The sequence below is a fragment of the Dermacentor silvarum genome, chromosome 3, assembly GCF_013339745.2.
Source record: "Dermacentor silvarum isolate Dsil-2018 chromosome 3, BIME_Dsil_1.4, whole genome shotgun sequence".
Classification (NCBI taxonomy): domain Eukaryota; kingdom Metazoa; phylum Arthropoda; class Arachnida; order Ixodida; family Ixodidae; genus Dermacentor; species Dermacentor silvarum.
The window spans coordinates 202493086-202514148 of record NC_051156.1 but is presented as its reverse complement, the minus strand read 5'-3'; the positions used below and the strand labels follow the sequence as shown (position 1 = coordinate 202514148).

Sequence of the window (21063 nt, the reverse complement as noted above, 5' to 3'; positions counted from 1 at the left end):
GATGATACGATCACGGCTAATACGAATTTCCGGAAGATACGAATTTGTCTGAGGTCCCGGCCGAGCCCCATTACTTTGTAACGTGCTAGAGAACGGTTGTTACGAATCGATTTTCGACCCGCGTCGGTTGATACGAATAAACTCCGCCCCACCGACGGCCACGAAAGAGAACAGCGCGCAGTCGCGCGCGTTTTCCCTTTCTCTTTTGGTGCGGAGGCGCGGACGTGGCGCCGGACATTGCGGAAGCCGTGACTGGGCGCGAAGAGTTTGAAGCGGCTGCGCTTTTGTTGCTTTAGTGCTTTTCCTTTTGTCTCATCGCTCGCTGCGGCGGCCGCGCTTCCCCACGCGCGGCCACCGCAGCAAGCGAAGGTTCATGCGGTCTATTGCTTCAACGGAAACTGAGCGGCGTAAGCACAGCGCATACAAAGGTCAGAGCCGTGTGGAGATTGCTTTCAAGATACGGCGCGCGCGGCAACACCGACAGCCGGCACAGGCGCAAAGTACAAGAACGCATTTATTGGCAGAGTAGAAGCCGCCCCCCCCCCCCTCCCCACTCTCTCCCTCCCTTCCGCGCTACCTTCCCGCTTTGCTCCTTTCGCGTGGGAGATTGCGTCACCAGTTACCCTTGCGCTCGGTTTCAAGATACGCATTTCGTGCCGTAGCACAGCGTCGCCACGCCCTCCCTCCCATACCCCCACGGCCTTTCTCGTGATCTCCGCTGTTCGTTCGCTGTCTGTGAAGGCGTGCGTCCCCCGCGCGCTTTCACTCGCACATACGGCGCGCGGCGACGACTTTATCGCCTTGGACTCGTGCTCCACGTCTCATGCTCCTCCTCCGCATTGCCCTCGTTGATCTCCTCTCCCATCGGTGGGCGCACCTCGTTGAGAAGCATGCTCGCTACCGCCCTTGTTGGCGAGATTTCCCCGCGGAAGCCGCATTATAACCGGTATTTCGTCTCACGCGGCTGCACTGTAAACGGTATGCGTATACATGGAGTTCTATGGGAGGGTAAATGGGAGTCGGAAAAGGCCGCGTTGTAGCCAGTTCTGCACTATAAACGGTTACGTTATAAGTGGTCTATACTGTAAATGCTTTTTACGTGCGTGTGCCTGAGTGAGTCATCTCTGACTCTTTAATTTAGCTAGTTTTAATTGTGTTTCGATGATACGAATTTCGGCTAATACGAATATTTTTCGTGACCCCGTGAGATTCGTATCATCGAGGTTCTACTGTATTAGAGAACTTGGACCACTGGTTTGGCCTAAGAGCTAGATAGATAGTACACTATAAGTGCCTGAAGTAGGCAAAGAATGCTAATTGCATTATAACAGATCATCAGAGCCCAGAACAGCTGTTGCCACCTTTGGCCCAGTGGATATAACACTACCACACTTCACAGACCGCGCAGATACTGCAGCCTTTCACAGATATTACAGTAATAAAGTACTTCAATAAAGCAGTACAATGCAAGTGTTTAATTTTTTATTTCTTCAATCAACAGCACTTTGCAAGAACAAAGATGTCTGGCACGGTAAAACATTCAATAAATTAAGGTTCACTTTTCACAGCAGTTCAGTACAGGCAGTAGTCCATCAATGCAAAACCTGCAGAGCAGCTGCCTTTCCTATTTCAACACAAGTTGTTCGACTTAAAAAAGGGCAATTGCATTTTGGGTTTGAAAAAAAAAAAAAAAGACACCGCAACAATCTTGCATGCCCAGTGCACACAGAAAGCAATTTTTAGCAGCCACATAGTTATGCCATAACAGGTAGCCTTCTGCGGACAAACCAACGTTCTTACTCTGGCTCTACTCTCTTTTTACACTGATTCAAGGAATGGCAAACGATTAAGTACGCATAAGAAACCACATACTCCTGAGGTGGTACTCTTGGATGATCACTTGTGGTGATACTCACTGGAAGCATCAGCGTACACGGGTGACAGCATCCTAGGCTCTGTGCCGAGAATGCCGTCGCTCATAGGTGCTGATGTGTCTGGCGCTAGTCATGCAAAATCTCGCATAAGTGAATGTATAATCCTGAAACTGACCATCCAAGAAAACAGCCCCCGTTGTCTTTCAGCCTACCCTTTCCACAATACAAATGATGTATCAACACCAGCCTTTATACAAAAAATCGTCTCTTACTTAAATGAAACTTCAATTTGGCTAAATTGATTACAATTGCTTAGAATACACCACTAAAGCAATCTTGGCAATGCTGCAAGGCTGGTAATTGTCTAATTGTCTCGTGTAAGCAGACAAGTACGTATGGTGTTTAGCAGATCTTCAGCATGCTGTGGGTGCCGCAATCTTGGAGGCCATGCCCATGAGCTGCAGAGGTTCTCAATGGTCTAGGTTGTGCATAATTTCTAGCACACCTTAAGAAGTTTTGAGACCGATACTAAATTAAAAAAAAAATCATGTGACAATTTTTTTCCTTTTGTGACGAATCCACTTGTGCTTCAGACAAAAAAATTTCGAATGGAGGCAACTCTATATCAAGACTATCTTAAAGGGACACTAAAGGCAAATTCTAAGTCGACGTGGACTGCTTAAATACCATTCCAGAAACCTTCCCACGCTTGTTTCGTGCAAAGAAAAGACTTAGTTTTTGAGAAAATTCCACCTGAAGGGTCCGAAAACTTTTATGGCCATTCAAATCTCCCGCCAAGCCACCCACGGAGTGGCGACGTTGCATGCGCCATCACCACCCTTTGCTGCTGTCGTTGAGTAAAACGGCGCCCGAACAAACGGCGGTACGATGCGCCACTGTAGACTGCTGCAGCTGTTTTTGGTCAAGTGGCGTGGACTGTTCGGGCATCCCGTGATGCTACTGCTACTTGCAACCACATACGCGCTCGCTAGGAGAACGACGCGCTTGACAACGACAGCAAAATTGAAGACGTCGCGTTGTATAATTTATGCCTCAAATATATATGTTTGGCAAAACGGTGTAAACATAAAGTTGCAGTTGAAATAAAGCGCTACTTTAAGAGCGTACTATTTGTGCGAGTTTCGCGAGCTATCAAAACCAGCACAGCAGTACGCGATAACGGAACTACTGAAACGCAAAAGCGTGCGAAAATGAAACCTTTCGACCGCCCGCGTCGTCAACAATGTAATGTCAATAAGTTTTTTTTTTTTTTAAATGTAAAAGAACTGGTCAAGTTGCATTTTCTTTCGTCTTATAATTCAATACAATGTTTTTATAGCTAATGGTTGAATACAAGTAACAGAATTTAAATGAGGAGTGCCTTTCTTCATTGGGCAAGTACTTGAACGTCCCGGGGGAGTCTCTAATCGTGTCCTACATTTACCTCAATTTCTCGTTTACTAAGGCCCTGTTCGCGATAATATTGACGCGTAGATACTCGAGCACTAATACATCACTTCAGTTTGACTTAGTATTTGCCTTTAGTGTCCCTTTAAAATAAGCTTACTACACTGTCTGACATTTCGTAGCAGTTAGCCTCAAAGAAAATTTCTTGATTGGATGATGTTGGAGTTGCCTGCCACTCAGAATTGCGATTGGCGTGGTTACAAGCGCTGTGGCAATGGCCAATCGTAGAAGGCACTTAAAAAACAAAGCTTGTGTAGATATGGGCTCAGAAGAGCTAAAATTATACACATCAAGAAACCAATAAAAGCATCACGCAGAACTGCCATGGCAGGTGTATTTCACGGAAACCAAGAATGAATTTAATTGCTGCAATCAGCTGGTGTCCAGAGAAAAATGCATAAGACCTGCTTCATGCGCCGCGAGCTGCATAAAATGCTTTTAGTCAGCAGCGATAGTGGCTGTAAAGAAGTTTACACCTAACTAAAAATGTGATCCACCTATCTTTTGAACAATGTCTAAAAATCTGCAGCTATTACAAGTCTAAATGGCATCACCACCTACCATCCACAGTCTTTGGCATGGAAAATGTGGTTTGACACACCATAAATTTTGCAGACAGACAACTTTTAAAGAAGGTAAGGGGGGGGGGAGTAGCAATTTTTTTCGGCTTGCACCAACATGATCTCGTTTTAGATGGTGGGTGTTACAAGGACTATGAATATTCCAAGAAATGTTCCAGCAATGAAACAGCTCCCCACGTCACCCTGCCCACCTTGCCCCAACCTTTGATACACACCTCTTCACGGCTATACATCAAAAGCATTGGTCACCAAAATATCCAATCCTCTCTTTCCTTGCACCGTTGGTACGGACATCCTGAATCTCACACCACGGGCAACACAACCTCTTTCTTTTGGCCTTGGCTATTGCAATCTTTTTCCAGTATGCATGTAGGACTATGATGGGTCAGCAAAATTTTTGAAGGGGTGCTAAAAGAAAATATTAAGTCGAGCTAGACCGAAAAATTGGGCTTCTTTAATAATGAACTCGTCAATCGTAGAAAGGACAGAACTTTTGTAAATGAGAAAACAGCAAAAATGGAAAGTCAAAGTGATGCCATCTATTTTAGACCACAGTACCTCTTGTGAAATCAGCAGTGGTTGATTTAGAGAGATCAGCAGAAAGGGAGGTCATGTGGGGATTATGTCAACTCAACCGTTTTGGCACAGGCGATTCAAATAGACCTTCTCAGAAATGTGTACGCACTGTCAGCGGCAGCCGCAAGGCAGTATGGGAAGTCAGAGCGGCAGCCACCACGGACGCCGGAGATTGGCGTGTTCGCTTTCCTGCAGCGTCCTAGCCGTGCGTGGCTCGGTGCTTCCCTTTTCCGACAATGCCTTGTGCCTAACTATCAGTCAGAGTGGCGGCCACCACGGACGCCGAAGATTGGCGTGTTCGCTTTCCTGCAGCGTCCTAGCCGCACGTGGCTCGGTACTCCCTTTTCCAACAATGCCTTGTGCCTAACTATCAGTGGTGCGGATGGCGCTGACGGTGCTTGTGCATTTCTGGAAAGGTCCGTTGAGGAGCAGTAGTGGGGCCTTTGGTAGCATTTCAACGTACCAAGGTCACATATCGGCACACAATAAATTATGATAGGCTTCTAGACGATCTAACACTGCTTAATATTTTCCTTTAGTGTCCCTTTAAAAATCCGAATTTTTAACATGGTTTGGGACAAGGGATGTCCATGGAGAAGCACCCTCGTCGCAATGTTGGCTCCAGCGACAGCCCTTGTTTGACCACTTTAATAAGACATAAGCTTTCTGTGAACCTCTGTCTTGCTTGCAAACATTTTTAATAGCCAGACACCCACAGGGCATCAGGAACGTCATACCAGTCCTTTTCTGGAACAGCGGCAGTAAAGCCCACCCCCTCAAAAACAAAAAGGTGCGATCAACTTCACTCGGACCGCTGCTCGACGACGATTCCCGGGCAAGCAAGGTCTGTCTTAGAAGGGTACACAACACGCAGGTTTCCATCCTTGTCCACTACTTTGACCTTCTCCAATTGAAGCCTATGTGTGGTGGCACTACCGTCGCCAGTACTTCCCGCTTCCGAGAGAGTCTCCTCGTTGCCTAGGCCAAGCTGAAGGCTCTCTGTTAACAAGGCGTCCATCACCTTCTTGCAGAATGGAAGGTTGTTGCCAGTCACTTCCGCAAACACATCCCGCGTCTGTTCACAGATCTGGTTTGGAGAGAACACCATACATCAGCTAAGGCAGGACAGTCATTACATTAACTGCATCATGGAGAGGAAATTACAGACCAAGTGCAACAAAATTTCACTTTGGCTAAATTGGTTATAATTGAGTAATATGTATTGTGACCATTGCAAGTGCACATCATCTTCCTCATCTGTAAGTACTCATCACCTCATGAGGCTTGGATAGGTGGATGAGCTGGTATTGCATTACTGTATCAAAACTTAGAGCGCAGCAAAAGAGGATAGACTAAGGAAAACATAATCGGTCGTAGCATAAAAAAAACATATATGCTACGAGGCTAGACTGCCAAAACCATTCAATAACAGACTACAAACAAAACTATAGGTTTTCATGCAGGCTTCCATCACGATACCGAAAACAAAACTTGCATGATCCATTTCTTCGAGAGCATTTGTGATCCTTTCACTTCTGGTACTTTGCAATACTTCATTCAGCAGATGGAGAAGAGTAACAAGAGTTTAACAGTCGGTTGTTGCTAAACAATTTGGTTAGTTTCGAATATTCCAAAATATTGAATAGTTCCTTTTCAAGTACGAACAGTATCATATTCAATTTCTATTCGAAATTTCTAATATTTGCCCACCCCTAATAATAATTTCTTTATAAGCAGTCTTTCAATAGTACCTAATCAGACTACGTGTGCACCTGGAGCATCCACTCCAATTATGGTGCACCCACTCAAATTTGAAACATACAAGTCTGCAGGACGACTGCTCTATATTTAAAAAAGGTTTACTTTGGTTTACATTCATTGTGAAAAGCAGTAAGACTTTGAACATGGACAGACAAAAGACAGATTCGTAAAGCGCTAGTCTTGCGTTTCTTCTGTCTGCCAGTGTCTGAAATTCAGTTCAAAGATGCAAAAAGCAATTTCCTGCATGACTGGGAGCTGTTTGAAAGAAGTCTGTTGCACGTAAAAGAAAGATAAATTATGGGGACTAGTGGCAACAATTTTTTTTTACATATGCCATCAATTTCTTTTGTACAAGAACTGAAAATATGAGAACTTCCAGAAAAACTGAAGCAGCAAATCTGCAATTCTCCCTGTGCACTAATTTCATAAACAGCCTGTGTAAGAGCATCTAAAATATACGTATGGCGCACTTAACGTACGATTCTTCAAACTCCGTGACACTGCGAAAATGTCGAAACGAATGCATGCCTTTAGGTGCGTGCCCTCAAGGATTCAAATCGCCACAGCCACGTCCTAAACAGCTTTTAAGGCCTGCCAGTACAATTATTGGGCGTTTCAGTGCTCATACTGTGACAGGAGACGGCGAGTGTGCGTGTGTGTTAGATTTGTGGCGAGTCCCAGTAGAGCCAGGCTGGGCGCGATTCTGGTGTGTCTGAGTGAGCCCATAGCTAAAGGTATATTTTGTGTGAGTGTGAGTTTCCTTCTATTCTGTGTGGAACACATTTTATGTCCCGTGACTGTGCTCCTTTGCACTCATGGTATGTTTCACCGCAATATATCGTATATGTTTCACCAGCGTAACACAGTTGCATTGCGCAAAGCTGACTTTTGGGAAACGGCAATATGCAATGTTTTTTAGGCATCTAGGTGCTTGTACTGTGACCGGAAACAGCGGGTGAACACAATATATGTCTCGTACCAGTGGTCCTTCGCACTCACTCCAATACACTGTGTATGCTTGACCGCGTAACACCGCTGTATTGAGGCGAAGCTGACTTTCGGGAACCGGCATTATGCAATGCTTCAGACCGTGAATTCTGCGATTCGACGTCATTACCGACAGCGGCGAATCCTTTAAATGAAAAACACGGCATCGAACAGTAGACAGCTCGGCAGCGAACGTCGAAGCAGCTAGGACTAACGAATACGGTTGCCAGCAGATCAGTGTGCAAGAATGCCGGTTCGAAGCTGCGAGATAATAAAAAAGGGGGTGGTGGTGGCTTCAATTAATGCCGTTTCGGACCTGTGGTCACAGCTATAAGTCAGAAATATCAGACGGCAACGAGTTTCAGCGTCCGAAATTTCAGATGTCCTTGTACATTGACTCTATGGTGTACATGACGGTGCTGTGAAGGTGTCCGAATTATCAGGCATGTTCAATTGGGCATCCGAAAAACCGGTCGTTGACTGTAGATACCGCTACTGTATTTTGTAAGAGATTTGTAGGACTCATATAAACAAGGCAAGCAGTATTTCATTTAAACTGTAAGTTAACATAGAAAATTTGTTTACTTTGAATACTCATCAGAGGTAGTCCACAGGACTGCTAGATCTGTTTTGTGAAGTTAAACATGTTTCTTTAGCGCAACCTTTCCCCCCTCTCCCGATTTTGATCGATTTTTGGAAACATGGAGTCAAGAAAAAAAATATACATGCACCTAGCACTCATTAAGATTTGACCTTTTATCTTGTATGTAACAAACTTCAACCAGTAAAGCAGTGGCTCAGGCATAGCGTTTTCAGATTTCACAGCTGCTAGGCTTTGCTATATATAGCAACGGCTATATACTATCTTCTTTCTAAGGTAAGCAAAGCAAGGTAAGCTATGGGAAACAAGTGAATGAGGTAAACACGTCGACGTACCCTCGTTCCGTCACTGTTTGTCATTGGTGGGAAGGAGATGACCAGCTTCGATTCATCTCTCAGGAAAGGGTACAGGGCCTTGTCCTTGAGCAGGTACAAGTACCTGGAAACATCAACTTTCTGATTAGTGTGCACCATCTCCAGCCTGTCTAATAGCAAAAAATAAGCAAGGAATGTAAGCATAACTAATATAACACCACCATACCAGTGTCTACACAAACAAACCAGACCTGCTTTTATGAGTACCCCATTATGAATGTCCCACTTCGCCTGTTACCCGTTTTTACAGCCAAGGGCTAAATAGAAATGTTTAAAGATAATAGTTTAAACACCTCTTAAAGGGACACTAAAGAGCAACAAAAAATCCGTTGAGATTGTTCAAGCAGTCTTTCCAAGCCCTATTTGCATTCATAATTTGGAAAAAGGTTGGTTAATTGCTTGACAAAATAGAGGCCAAGCTTTTTTTTTTTTTGAATTTTGTGTGAAGACCTCAGCTCCGGTACACCAGTGTGACATCACGAATTTAAAAGTATATTTCTCCATTTTGGATGTCTTGGCACAGGAAAAATTCTTGAAACTTGTTAGGCCGCGTCTCTGATTCCTTTAGAATTCAATGCAGTCCTTCACTGATGTACAATTAACTAGACTTTGCTTGGCACTGTCAAAGCCCATAATGTAACTGTGAGCTGGTCCATAAATGCCTGGGTCTTGCTGTCACACTTCATTCTTGCAGCTTTTCCAGTTTGCCAAGCCTTATTCTACGAGTAACCATTTCATTTTTGAAAAAGTGGAATTTTCTAATGCAAGCTTAGCTCCGTATTCTCCTTTAGAAGTGCCATTTATAATAATTGCTTGTCTTGGCCTTATCACGGCGCACACAATGTACATGCAATGCTTGATCAGGTTACATCGATTCTGGATGAGTTCAAGCAAGTCTGACTCGTGTATCATTTAAATTGTTTTTCAGTCTACGACACATCATATGTTATGCCAAATTCACATGACTTTGGGCGAGTCTGACTCTGCGTATACAAAAGTGGCCTGAGAGGGTGAACACATGCTTCCATGACCTTGAATGAGTCAGTGATTTCATGAGTGTCAGTGAGCCCAAGAATGTGTGCATAAGCCCCGAATCGGAATGAGCATGCCTTACTCTGATATTCATGCGTCTGAGCACAAACAAGCTTGGCAAGGTTAGATTTGTGGCGAGTCCCAGTGAGCCAGGCTGGGCGCGATTCTGGTGTGTCTGAGTGAGCCCATAGCTAAAGGTATATTTTGTGTGTGCGAGTTTCCTTCTATTCTGCTGACGTAATCCTGCAATTCACACTCTGCCTTAACTCTTTCCGTACCGTGTCCAATGGGCATCGTTAGCCCTCTATAGATGGTTTGAAATGCCACTTTCGAGACCTTCCGTGGCCCTCACGGACACACTGCGCCATCGGATGTGAAAGAGGCGAAACTATATTTTTGTTTTCTAAGCAGTTCACCTTTTCCCCGCCAGGCGGTGATATTTAAACGTGCTCCGAAGTTTCGCAATCATCAAAGCAGAACGCAAAAATGTGCGGCTCCAGAAATGGCGCGCGTGCATTGGGAGATCGCAGATATCGCGATTCGCTGCCTCTGCGGCTGATCTTATCGATACATCGAATAGCAGCGAGTCAGAGGACGCTGACCTTTTGTCGGACTTTGAGTCTGAAAGTGACGACAATGCTAACCAGCCCGGAACATCGGCGGCCGCAGCCCGGCACGCCTAACTGCAGTGCTTGCAGTTAAATTTTTGTAGCGGAATACCTGTTCAATGAAAAATCTTGATTTTTTTGGAGATAGTGGCTAATAGACGGCAATACATTTTGTATATCTCATAATTTTCGTAACATTTTTTTTTCTTAGTAGAAACAAGCGTGTCTTTACAAACTTTGTTCAACTTCAACACACAATCTTGATTTTAGCAATTTATATCTTTTTTATGACATACATCTCGTTAATAAAATTTTATGCATGGAAAGTGCATTCATTTTTTACTTTCTGTTTATGTATTACATGAAATATTGAGTGCAGTAGTTCCTTCAGAAAAAAACATCTGCCGTAACATACAAAAAACACCTATTTTCCCCATGGTAGGGAAAGAGTTTAAAGGGTTAAGATGCAGGTAAAGATTCACTATGTATACTCACTTGTATATTCCTGGGTAGGTGCTTCGCTTCTTCTCCTTGCGCAGGGCATCTGCTTCCTCAGTCATCTGCCGATACAGCTCTTTGCCGGTCACCTCCTGCTTTCTTCCCAGCGGTATAAGCTGTCACAACATACAATGAGGGACACATTACTCAACATTTGTAACTCCGTATTTGTGTGCTGTCTGATTTGTAACAAAACGTGAAAAATGTCAAATTGCAGAGGCATATGCTTCGCATAGTAAGACTGTAGATCTTGAACCACTTGCCGCCACACAGTGCATTTGAGTACGACCTAACTAGATAAAGGACAGTTTGATCTAGTGTTTCAGTGAATGGAGATATTATGGAAATACAGCTCCACTTGGCTTCTTGCAAACTGAAACCGCCATCCATATATTCTCAACATTCATACTGTTCACTGTACTGTTCAGTATGGTAACAAAGTGGGTGCTGAATTGTTGCCTATTGCAGTGTCTCTTATCACAAGCACAATATTGTAAAACCAGTATAGCATACGTTAAAACCTATCACTGACCAAAAAATGCAATGCATGAAGTGACAGCGCTGCAACCATGGTCACGAACGGTGAGAGACCCATTAAAAAAGCAATGCATGAAAACAAGTTTTAGCACACTGATATTTTTACAGGACATTCAAAAAACTTCAGTGCCAGGGGCACGTGCTTCAAACAGTGGTGTATTAAAGTTTGTTACGGATAGCTACTGCTGCAATACTATGCTAAGGTAATACGTAATTATATGCAAAAGAGTGTTTTCAAACCAGAAGCTCAAAAAACTAAATCGTAATGCCTCAATGGATTACAAATGATGTAAAGCTAACATTCAGGATGGCTCACCTTTAGCTTGTCAGGCTCGATGGCATCGTAGTAGACATTCCCAGTTATTTTCGTAAGGTCGTGAGTAGCTATCGTAGCCTCGGATCGCTTCACACAAATTGTATCGTGTAATTTGTTCTGGAAAGTTGGGCAACATAAAGGAAAATAAAGATAAGCCTAAGGGCATCGAACTTGCACCATAACTTCTCTCAACATGTAATTGATCGAATGCATTTTCAATATTTCGCTTCTTTATGTAAAAAGGAAAATACGCAACATCTAGCTTGACGATCCATGCAAATCTTATGAACACTGGTATTCAATTTGATGCACTTCTCAATATCCCAACCAAAGCTGAACTACATTTGAAACCTTGGCTTCAATGTTAAAGAATTCAAAAGAATCGCCCAGAAGTGCCCAGTAATTATTTATGGGACCAAATCTGCACAATGACTGATGGACCAGGAAATTATGGGGGTCATGCAAAAAGGGCGCTGAAACACCCTTTTCTAGAAACTGGACAAGACACGGGAAAGAATGCGATGCCTCAAAGAAATGTGTTCCTGAAGAAATTTCTTAAAAGAACCAAATATCAACAAAGATTTAAGGGGGCCCTGAACCACTTTTTATCGTAGTGTAGAAATGCATTTGAAGTTAAAATAGGCTATTTCAGAAACAATTTGTCACAAAAAGTACTCCAATGCATTCAGCAGAAGCGAAGTTATTGGCAGTTAAACACAGCGTTCGCGGTGCTTCCATTCCTTCTTCAATGATTTGCACTGTGAAGGTTATGGCGGAGCTGAGTGTGCACACAACGCTCCGCCTACAGATGTCACCATGGCACACAGTTCAAATTTGATTTTGGATGTTAACGTAGACGCCACTACTTCTGATTTTGGCGCCTACGACACGTCAAATGTAAGCCAAACGCAGTTGTCCTCAGCGAGCTACAGTGCACTTAGCCAGTGGACTTGTCGCGGCGTCTGTGGTATCTACGCTACGTAGCAAACCGCCACTGCATGCAACGCAACTGCAGGACTGCAGTGCGTATGCGCAATGTTTGCTTTGTGCATGACAGGGCTTGAGTGCTAACGTGGTGCGGACGAGCTTTGTCCTTCACCAGCTAGACTGATGGATATTATTCACATCGAACTTCGAATTTTGAAGCTCTATCAATAAGTCTGCCATGGCGTCTAACCAGTAGCGGCCAAGGGTGAGCGCGTGCTGTCAAACGTGCGTGTGGTCTGACCTTAAGTTTTGCATGGTTCGAGGCTAGCTGAGAGTTGAAAGCTAGTCGAAATTAGCGGGACCTGACCGCTACGACACCGATAAGCAGGGTAGCCAAAGTTTATTACTTATGCGGGTGGCCGTGGCCGAGTGGGAGCAGACTACAGTCGGCTTCTCCGGAAGTACATTATTATTATCAAAGTTCGAAAGCAAACTTTTGCTTACTTCAGCCTGTTGATTCAACTTTGTAAATAAATATACACAGTAACAGTAGGAACATGCGCACTGATCCAAAACAGATCCAAATACCCTTCTTGATGTCAGCTATTGGCCAAAAGTAGCCGTGTTTTCCGGACGCTTTATGACGAAATGAAGCGTCCAGAAAAGAGTGAGGAACATGGCTTTTGTTGAAAAGAGAGCGTTTGAGAGAAAGGTGACTTTGCACTCCGCTTACGAGTTACACGCACACGACTGCAAAACTTGGCTGAGATGTTCACAGCAGCATATGCTATCCGCAGACTACGTTTTTTTACCAAGCTCAAGGGGTGGTTTAGGACCCCTTTAAAGAATGCAATGTTTACTTACTCCCATTACCCCTCAAATTATTGGTTCTTCTCAGCTGGGTTGGCGCTGATAGCACTGTCCTGTACGTCACTCTGTTTGTTCCTTTTCTTTTGGCAATGCACTTACGGTAATGTTTGGAGGCTAACGTTTGACTAAGGCACTCGAGGCAACAAAGGAACGACGACAGGGCAGACGGGATGCGTTAACAACTGTCGCTTGACTCTTTCCTAGAAAATTTGGAAGTGTGTACTCAATGGCTGGCATCTATGGGCCGCTGCACTTCCATGTAACATCACTGCTGACATAGCCTAAGTTGGAAGAAAAGCAGGGGCTTGGAGAGCCACAGGAAAGAGCAGGCAGTTAATTATGCAAGAATGTAGGTCCCCTGTTGTAAGCTGCGGAATAATATTTTGGCTCACGTGCCTACGGATCAGGAACGCTTTCTTACTATGTTCATGAAGTGTTTCGGTGCCCCTTTAATAGATATGAACTGATCAGAGAGGGAACGCAGGTAATTGATATTCTAGCTTAGGAAGAAGGGAAGTTGGGCACGTCATGTAACACATAGAGCAGATAACCAGTGAATTATACAACAGAATGAGTGTAGAGGGCAAAGAAACATGGAACAGAGTGGCAGAACATTTGATAAGTGAGGAGATAATAGAGCACTCTTGTGGGTCGGTTTACATTCGGGTGGTCAAAATCAAGTGCTCAGAACACATTTGCCGGGTTCATTCAGAGCACCACACTCCATCTCGTAGTGGTCAAAGGCACTCCCACCTTCGAGCTGGGAGCGCGACTGAGATTCGACAGAATATGCCCATTGCGTGACTCCTCTGATTAATCTGGGAGCAGCTAAAGATTTGCATCAGGCATGCTTATTCTGTATCCAATGTCGAGAGGCCTCCATATCAGTGCAGACCATGTCTTAGCGTGGTAGGGACCAGTCAATGTACCAATAAATGGGAGCATGCTAAAAAAATATATTACCTGCAGAGCAAGGAACTTGCGAAGCCGGTTGTCTCGGTCAAGATAGACGTTCCGGATGATGCAGCAGACAATGTAAGGCCTCACTTCCTGCACAGCGTCGGTGACTATCACTGTGGGGCTCTGGGAACTCAGTTGGAGCACTTCAAAGGCATTCTGCACCTGCAAACACCAGCAGACCAAACAGTAAGCAAAACAGAAGAAAGTTATTGTGGTCGAGCATAGGCAGTGCACAAAAATGAATGAGAAAGGAAGCAATACAGATGCCATCTTGCACTATCACTGCACTGAATCATGCATTACTAACTCGAAACTCTCCTAAACTACTGTGGCATTGTGGTAGCACAAAACAGCAACAAACTTTTAAAAAGAAAAGGCTAACATTTTTTTTCAATTTTACTTCAGCTTTTTGACTACAAGGATGGTGCAGTAAAGGTCCTCTGAAAAAGCATTTTTTACAGCCACTTACTGCATCCCTAAATGAGGCCATTCGCTGCATGTTATTAGACTGGGTAAGATTAGGAGTGAGGATCAATAGCAAATATCTCAACAACCTTCGCAGACGACACTGTCCTGTTCAGCAAGGCTAGGGATGAATTGCAACAAATGATCGAGGACTTTGAACGAGAAAGTGTAAGAGTACGGCTGAAGATTAACATCCAGAAGACAAAGGTAATGTTAAATAGCCTGGCAAAAGAACAATTCATGATCGGAAGTTAGCCTCTAGAATTTCGGGGGGTATTCTGCAAGTGTCTACTTAGTGGACATGTCCATTTCGACTGCTGCTGAAGTGCTGATTGGCTGGGGGAGCCTGTCCCCTCACGCGTACCCCAGCCCAGCCAGTGTGAACATCAGTAGATGAAATGGACCTGTCCACTAGGTGGACACTTACAAAACACGTCCCCAGGAGTATGTTTGTCTAGGTCAATTACTCACATGGGCCCTGATTAGGAAAAGGAAATTTACAGAATAAAAATGGGTTGGAGCACATAGGCAGACATTACCAAATCAAGATCGGGAGGGTACCATTGTTGTTGAAAAGAAATTTGCACAATCATTCTACCGGTGCTAACATATGGGGCAGAAACTTGGAAGTTCACAAAGAAGCTCAAGAGCAAGTTAAGGACAGCACAAAGAACAATGGAATGAAGAATGTTAGACGTAACGTTAAGAGACAGGAAGAGAGCAGTGTGGATCAGAGAGCAAACGGGGATAACCAATATTCTAATTGACATTAAGAGAAAACTTGGAGCTGGGCTGGTGTAATGCGTAGGGCAGATAACGGGTGCACCATTAGAGTTACGGAATGGGTACCAAGGCAAGGGAAGCGCAGTCAAGGACAGCAGAAATAAGATGGGGTGATGAAATTAGGAGGTGCAACTTGAGAATCAGCTAGCTAGAAAGACGGGGTAATTGGAGATCGCTGGGAGAGGCCTTCGTCCTGCAGTGGACATAAAAATAGGCTAATGATGATGATCTCTTAAAGCATGCCACGCACACAGGAAAAGTTGCTCACTGTTAACAATTACTAATGTTAGTATTTCAATACTAGTGAGCCAATACTACAAGCTTAGTGATTTGATCTTGGCACGAAATTGCAAACAGACTATGGCAAGGAACGAGGCAGCCGAGGCACATACAAAACGACTATATGCAAACTTTCTTAGATTTGAGTTCTTGACGCCTAATCGAGTTACAAACATGGTATGAGCGTACCTGTGGCAATAATAATAATAAAAAAAAAGAAATACGGCGCGAAATTAGGAGGTACACGTGTTTCAGGTTCTGGATAGCTTACCACACTCCGCCTGCAATCAGCTACAATATTTTGTGTAACGCCGGGTATCAAATTTCAAGACAGCCAGTAAATGGTCACAAGTACCCGCTGTCACCTATCCAGAAATATGCAGCTAGACTTTATCAACTAGCCCCGTAATTCCGAACTGAAATGTACAAGCGCAAAGCAGACGAACTTTCGAAGCAGCCTATGCTTTCACGAGAGCGGTACTGCTATCAAGACTGACATGACACCCAACACACCTCCTGGACGTCGACGGGCGCACTGGCTCCTTTCTTCTTTCCTTTCTTGGAGGCACCAGACTTGTCCAGCCCCGAGCTTTTCGACTCTCGCGGACCGTGGCTTTTGACATATTCTAGGACTTGCTTGTAGTGACACTGTTCGACCAACTTCTTCAGGCGCTTGTCACTCAGCGGATTATCCTTCAGCAGGAGCTCCTTAAGCTTGCCTATGTCTCCAATTTCGCCGGGAACCTGTTTCACTGAGTTGCTAGCGAGATCGAACAATTTGAGCGACGGCAGGGTGTTGGACAGCTTGCCCGGCAGCGTTTCTATGCGGTTGCTGTTGGCTACGAGCTCGGACAGCTGTTCGAACCGGGTCTCCCCAGAGAGAAACGAGGGAAATTCCTCAAGCTGATTCCTGGAAAAGTTGAACACAATCAGGCGCGTCAGCTTGGCAAACTCGTCGGGGAACGTCTTGAGCCGGTTGTTGCTCACGTTGAAGCTTTGCAGTTCTCCGAGGTTGGACAGCTCGACAGGTAGTTCCTCGAGAACGTTGCTAGAGACGTCGAGGAACTTTAGCTTGCGGAGTTTGCCCAAATCAGGAGGCAACTTTGAAAGCTGGTTCGCATTCAGCGCAAGCCGGGTGAGGTTGACGAGACGAGCGATGCCATCGGGCATCGCCGTCAGACACGTATGGCTTACCTCTAAAAAATTGAGGTGAAAAAGAGTATACACGGAGACGTCGAAAGAGTCCTCTTCGATTTTCTTCGAGATTTCCGCACCGGTTAGTACAAGCTCGCATCGTTTTTCTATTCGAGCGTGGTCGACTTCTTGCCACGCGGGCGCCATTTTTTTCGGGTGATGTGCGGTGCCGGCCGGCGAAAAGTGAGCTTTTAATTACTTCAGTTTCGGATTCCGCGACTACTACGACGCCTGGTGGATGTCGGAGCGTCAGCGCTCTAAGAGCCGCTATTCTGGACTATCCGCCATTTTCTTCGAGGCGTGACGTAGGCGCAACGCTTACAAAATGGCGCTCATGGCCCCGTTTTGCTTTCGTAACGTGACGCAAATTTGACGTTTCGCCTAAGAAACTGTAATATAGGCATTTAAACTAGCGTGGTTGATAAAGAAAAACAGTTTTCCTCCCCAGTAAAAATAAAGCAGCTAGCTCAAAGCGTATGATTATTCCATCAAAATCGTTTCTCGCTTCCGTCGTCTGCTTCATTAGCTAGGATGCGTGTCTCGGGAAACTGAATGAGTCATCGTATATTGGCGCCCACGCGCTTGCTTTCTACCTTGAGACAACATACGCGACCTGCCAGTGATGATCAGCGCACGCTCTAGGCCACGTTATCGCTATCTCGTGATCCGCAAGTGACTCAGCCAGACTCGTCTGGCTGAGAAGCGGCCGAATATCATCGATAGCGTTGCGCGCGCCACAGGTATCCGCTTGCACGACGCAAGCGCCGACACTGCCATCTCTTGTTCACTTCGCTGCTTACTCGCACCGCGAGAGGAAACTTCAAGACGCCGCCTTGCGTACATTTATTTTTATAAATTAAAAGTCGCCATTGTCATAGCCTTTGATTACGTGAAAAGACATTAATATTGATTACAATACAAACGCAGTGGCGAAAAGTGCAAAAAGTCGCAAGAAGTTTGCTAGTTTCAACCAATATTATTTCAAATAAACGTGTTTTTAATAAAATGATGGTTCAAACACAAATGCCAACACCACCCGAGAGCGATGCAAATGCTATGAGCACGCGTTGTGAACAAATATTTTCATCGCCCCAAATGACAGGGAAAATGCGGCGATACGCATGCCTCTCCACTGTCATTGCATATGGCCGCTCATTACCATAATTCGCGTGGCTCGTCGCACCACAAATTATGGCGGAAAATCTCTGCAATGGTGGTCGAGCGCAACGTCACGCGACGTCGAATTGACGTTTACGAAACAGCCCTTCCTGTGACGCTCTTCACAGGACATTCCTTCAGCCAATGAACAAGCTGTCATGCCGGCTATCTTCGAACGCCACCACATATTCGCGAAATTGCAGATGCCATTGCACGAGCTTCTGCACGCTACCGTCCACTTTCTTTTTAAGCGCTAAAGTCGCAATAGAGGTGCCAAGGACCACAAAAAGTATTAGTCGATAAAGTTGCAGCTCCACGTCACGTTTCATCATTCTTACGAAAACGCAAAATTGCATTTAGCAAAACTTCCGTTTCCGGCACAAATTTCAAAACGTGACCTCCGGACAGCCAATGAGACAGCCAAGATGGCGGGTAATGGCGGCCGTGCAGCCGCCATGCGTGTCCAGAATAGAGCCCAAGCTCTTAGTAGAGTGTACCCTATTCTAGTACACTCTAGCTCTAAGCCAAGAGTACAGTGGCTAGAATAGAATTCTAGCCACTGTACCAAGAGTTTCTCACTATAATATAGTGTGAAAACTCTATGCTCTAAGCGATGCGTAAGCAGGCATTGGATAAAAGACTAGAAGTGTAACCCTAGCTACAGTGTACTAACTATAAAAAAAAAGAAAAAGAAAAAAGAACAACTAGAAATTAGAATACGGTCGAGTCGGACACGGTCTTGAGGCGGCGCTCATCGACGCATCACAGCCTCAGAGAGAAGTACACTTATCAGTACAGTTGGTGGTTAGAAAGAAGGTGTGAAAAGCGGCCGCGGAACCGGTCCCAAAGCGCGCCGGTGCCGCAAGGGGCGCTGTACGCGGGGGCGCGGGAGGCACTGTACGCGGGTCTATGGAAACCAGGGATGCAGACGAAATTAGGACTAGGAACATATAGTACTTCAAGCACAAAATTGCCAAAGAAAATATTACGATAATTCTAGGGGAAGCTCTTTGTTGTTTTAAGCCAGGACGGGGACTATTATTGTTGTTGAAGCCAGGACGGCAGTATTGCGGACTAAGATGTACCGAGTCAGTACCAAGTATAGACACGTTGTGCTGTGCGTGTGGAGAAGAAGGAGAAACGGCTGAACACCTCATACTTTTCTGTAAGGGGCTTAACCCTACAGTGCAAGGCAACGGGGCTGATTTTTTCAAAACATTGGGGTTTAGGGACAGTGAAGGCAAAATAGACTTTAAGCGGGTAGAAATAACCAAACAGAGGTTATCTGATTGGTGGATAAAATTAAGGCAGGGGTGAAACTTCACCCACCACAAAGTACAAATTATGTAATAGCCATGGCTAGGTGGCGTATGCCACCGCCCGATTAAAGGGTTCAGCCTCATCCATCCATCCATCCATCGGGAGGCACTGTACGCGGGTCTATGGAAACAGGGATGCAGACGAAATTAGGACTAGGAACATATAGTACTTTCAAGCACAAAATTGGCAAAGAAAATATTTACGATAATTCAAGGGAAGCTCTTTGTTGTTTTAAGCCAGGACGGACTATTATTGTTGTTGAAGCCGGACGGCAGTAGAGTGGAGCAGACGGCGTATTGCGTAGCGCTGCTCGCGCCCGAGGAATCTCGCTCGTGCTACTTTTGTGCACACCAGTTCTGAGTATTAAGTGTTTTTTTTTGTCTGAGCTTCTGCACTAACATATGGCACACTCTAATCGTGCAGCTTGTTCTTCTCGGATGCCCGTGAAAGCATGCGCGTCGAGAGGGGACGGAGTGAGACGTGGCGCGCACCAACGAGAAACTGTTTGATGACGAGGTTCGACACGGCACCAAGCACCTGATTTAGAAGCGAAAGTGTATCAGAGAGCTACACATTCATTCAGATCGTGTTAGGCTCCTCCTTTCAGGCGCAGAAATGTCAGGACACGGATCTTTCTTACATTCCGCATGTAAACATTTAGCCAAGGGTTGAATGCAGCACCTTTTTTTTTCTTTGCGGAAACAGTTTCCGCTGGAAAAAAAAAAAAAAAAAAAAAAAAAACATCAAAACTGCAAATGAAAGGATATATTAGCTTATGCATTATAGTTACAGCTATAGAGAAATTAACCAACTTTATGTCAGGAAAAGCTTTATTCCAGACTCTCTATTCAGAACTTTTCCAGATAGCAACTTAGCATTAATTTTAATTCCATGTACTCAGTGTCATGCCGTTTTCCCCATTACAATATGAATCGCTGCAACTAATTCAAACCATGTTTTTAATGTTTAGTCCCATTGTTAAATGGTTGCCTGCTCCTTTGCAGAAACATGTATTTAGACCCGTTACATGCCACTGGTCTTAAATTGTGTGTACATTTTCTCTGCACCAGGAAAATTGAATTAAAGAAATCCAGAGCCCTTCCACTATTGTGAAGATGGAAGCCTGCGAAGCTGTGACTATGGCGGGTCTGCTGTAGTAAATTGCTATAGTGCCTTTATATATTATCTTAATTGATTATCTTAATTGTTACGGGAAAAAGACGTAAGCATATATTTACAGGATATTTACAATAACTGTAGAGGCTGGCAAGATTGTAGTTGTTGGTGTCGCCTAGCTTGCGAAATTAGAGCATCGTCTTCTTTGGAGTAATCGTACACGTCTTGTACAAGTTGGTAATCCATTACTCAAATATTACTGAGTAATGGATGTAATGCAATGGAGTAATGGAAACAATATTACTTGTATCCGTTACTCAAGAATAGTTGAGTAATTTACACCTGTATTAAGGCACAACTGGGGGAAACCGCCACGCACATGGAGCCGAAATGCTGATGATACTAGTTTTTTCTTTTTTTTTTATTTTACACGCGGACACGATTCTGGGGGAACTAGCCCTTAATAGCTTCGCTGTAAAACACATGCATGCAGAACAATTTATTTGAACTTTGCAGACCCTACAAGAGAAGTTACTTTATTCTCTTGGAGGTGCCTGTCAGATCTCGGTATTGCGCGAGCCCACTTTTGAAACACGTCTTTGCACGCCGGTGCCGGGAACAATGATACTTTTCGGCGGAACGACCGGTACCCAGATTGCACTCCGGAACGAAGCACCAGCATTCAGTTTTCTTTCTTCGTTTAGAGTGCATCTTTACTACAGCTCACCAATGCCTGACCCACGTAAAATAAAAATCACGTAACCCGATAAACAAAAAAA

The 21063-nt window shown here is 44.6% G+C and overlaps 1 protein-coding gene across 1 annotated transcript in view; it reads right to left on the bottom strand.

Annotated features, from left to right (window-relative positions):
* Positions 1-1639: 1639 nt before the first annotated feature.
* Positions 1640-21063, bottom strand: part of LOC119445160 (leucine-rich repeat-containing protein 47) — a 27870-nt gene continuing 8446 nt past the window's right edge. The window contains exons 5-11 of the mRNA XM_049664903.1: positions 18703-18755; positions 16010-16878; positions 13973-14131; positions 11213-11329; positions 10357-10475; positions 8183-8285; positions 1640-5585 (exon numbers count right to left, since the gene is read on the bottom strand). Coding sequence (XP_049520860.1) covers positions 5301-5585; positions 8183-8285; positions 10357-10475; positions 11213-11329; positions 13973-14131; positions 16010-16878; positions 18703-18755 — 1705 coding nt within the window. The 3' untranslated portion in view covers positions 1640-5300. The remainder of the gene's footprint in view (positions 5586-8182; positions 8286-10356; positions 10476-11212; positions 11330-13972; positions 14132-16009; positions 16879-18702; positions 18756-21063) is intronic.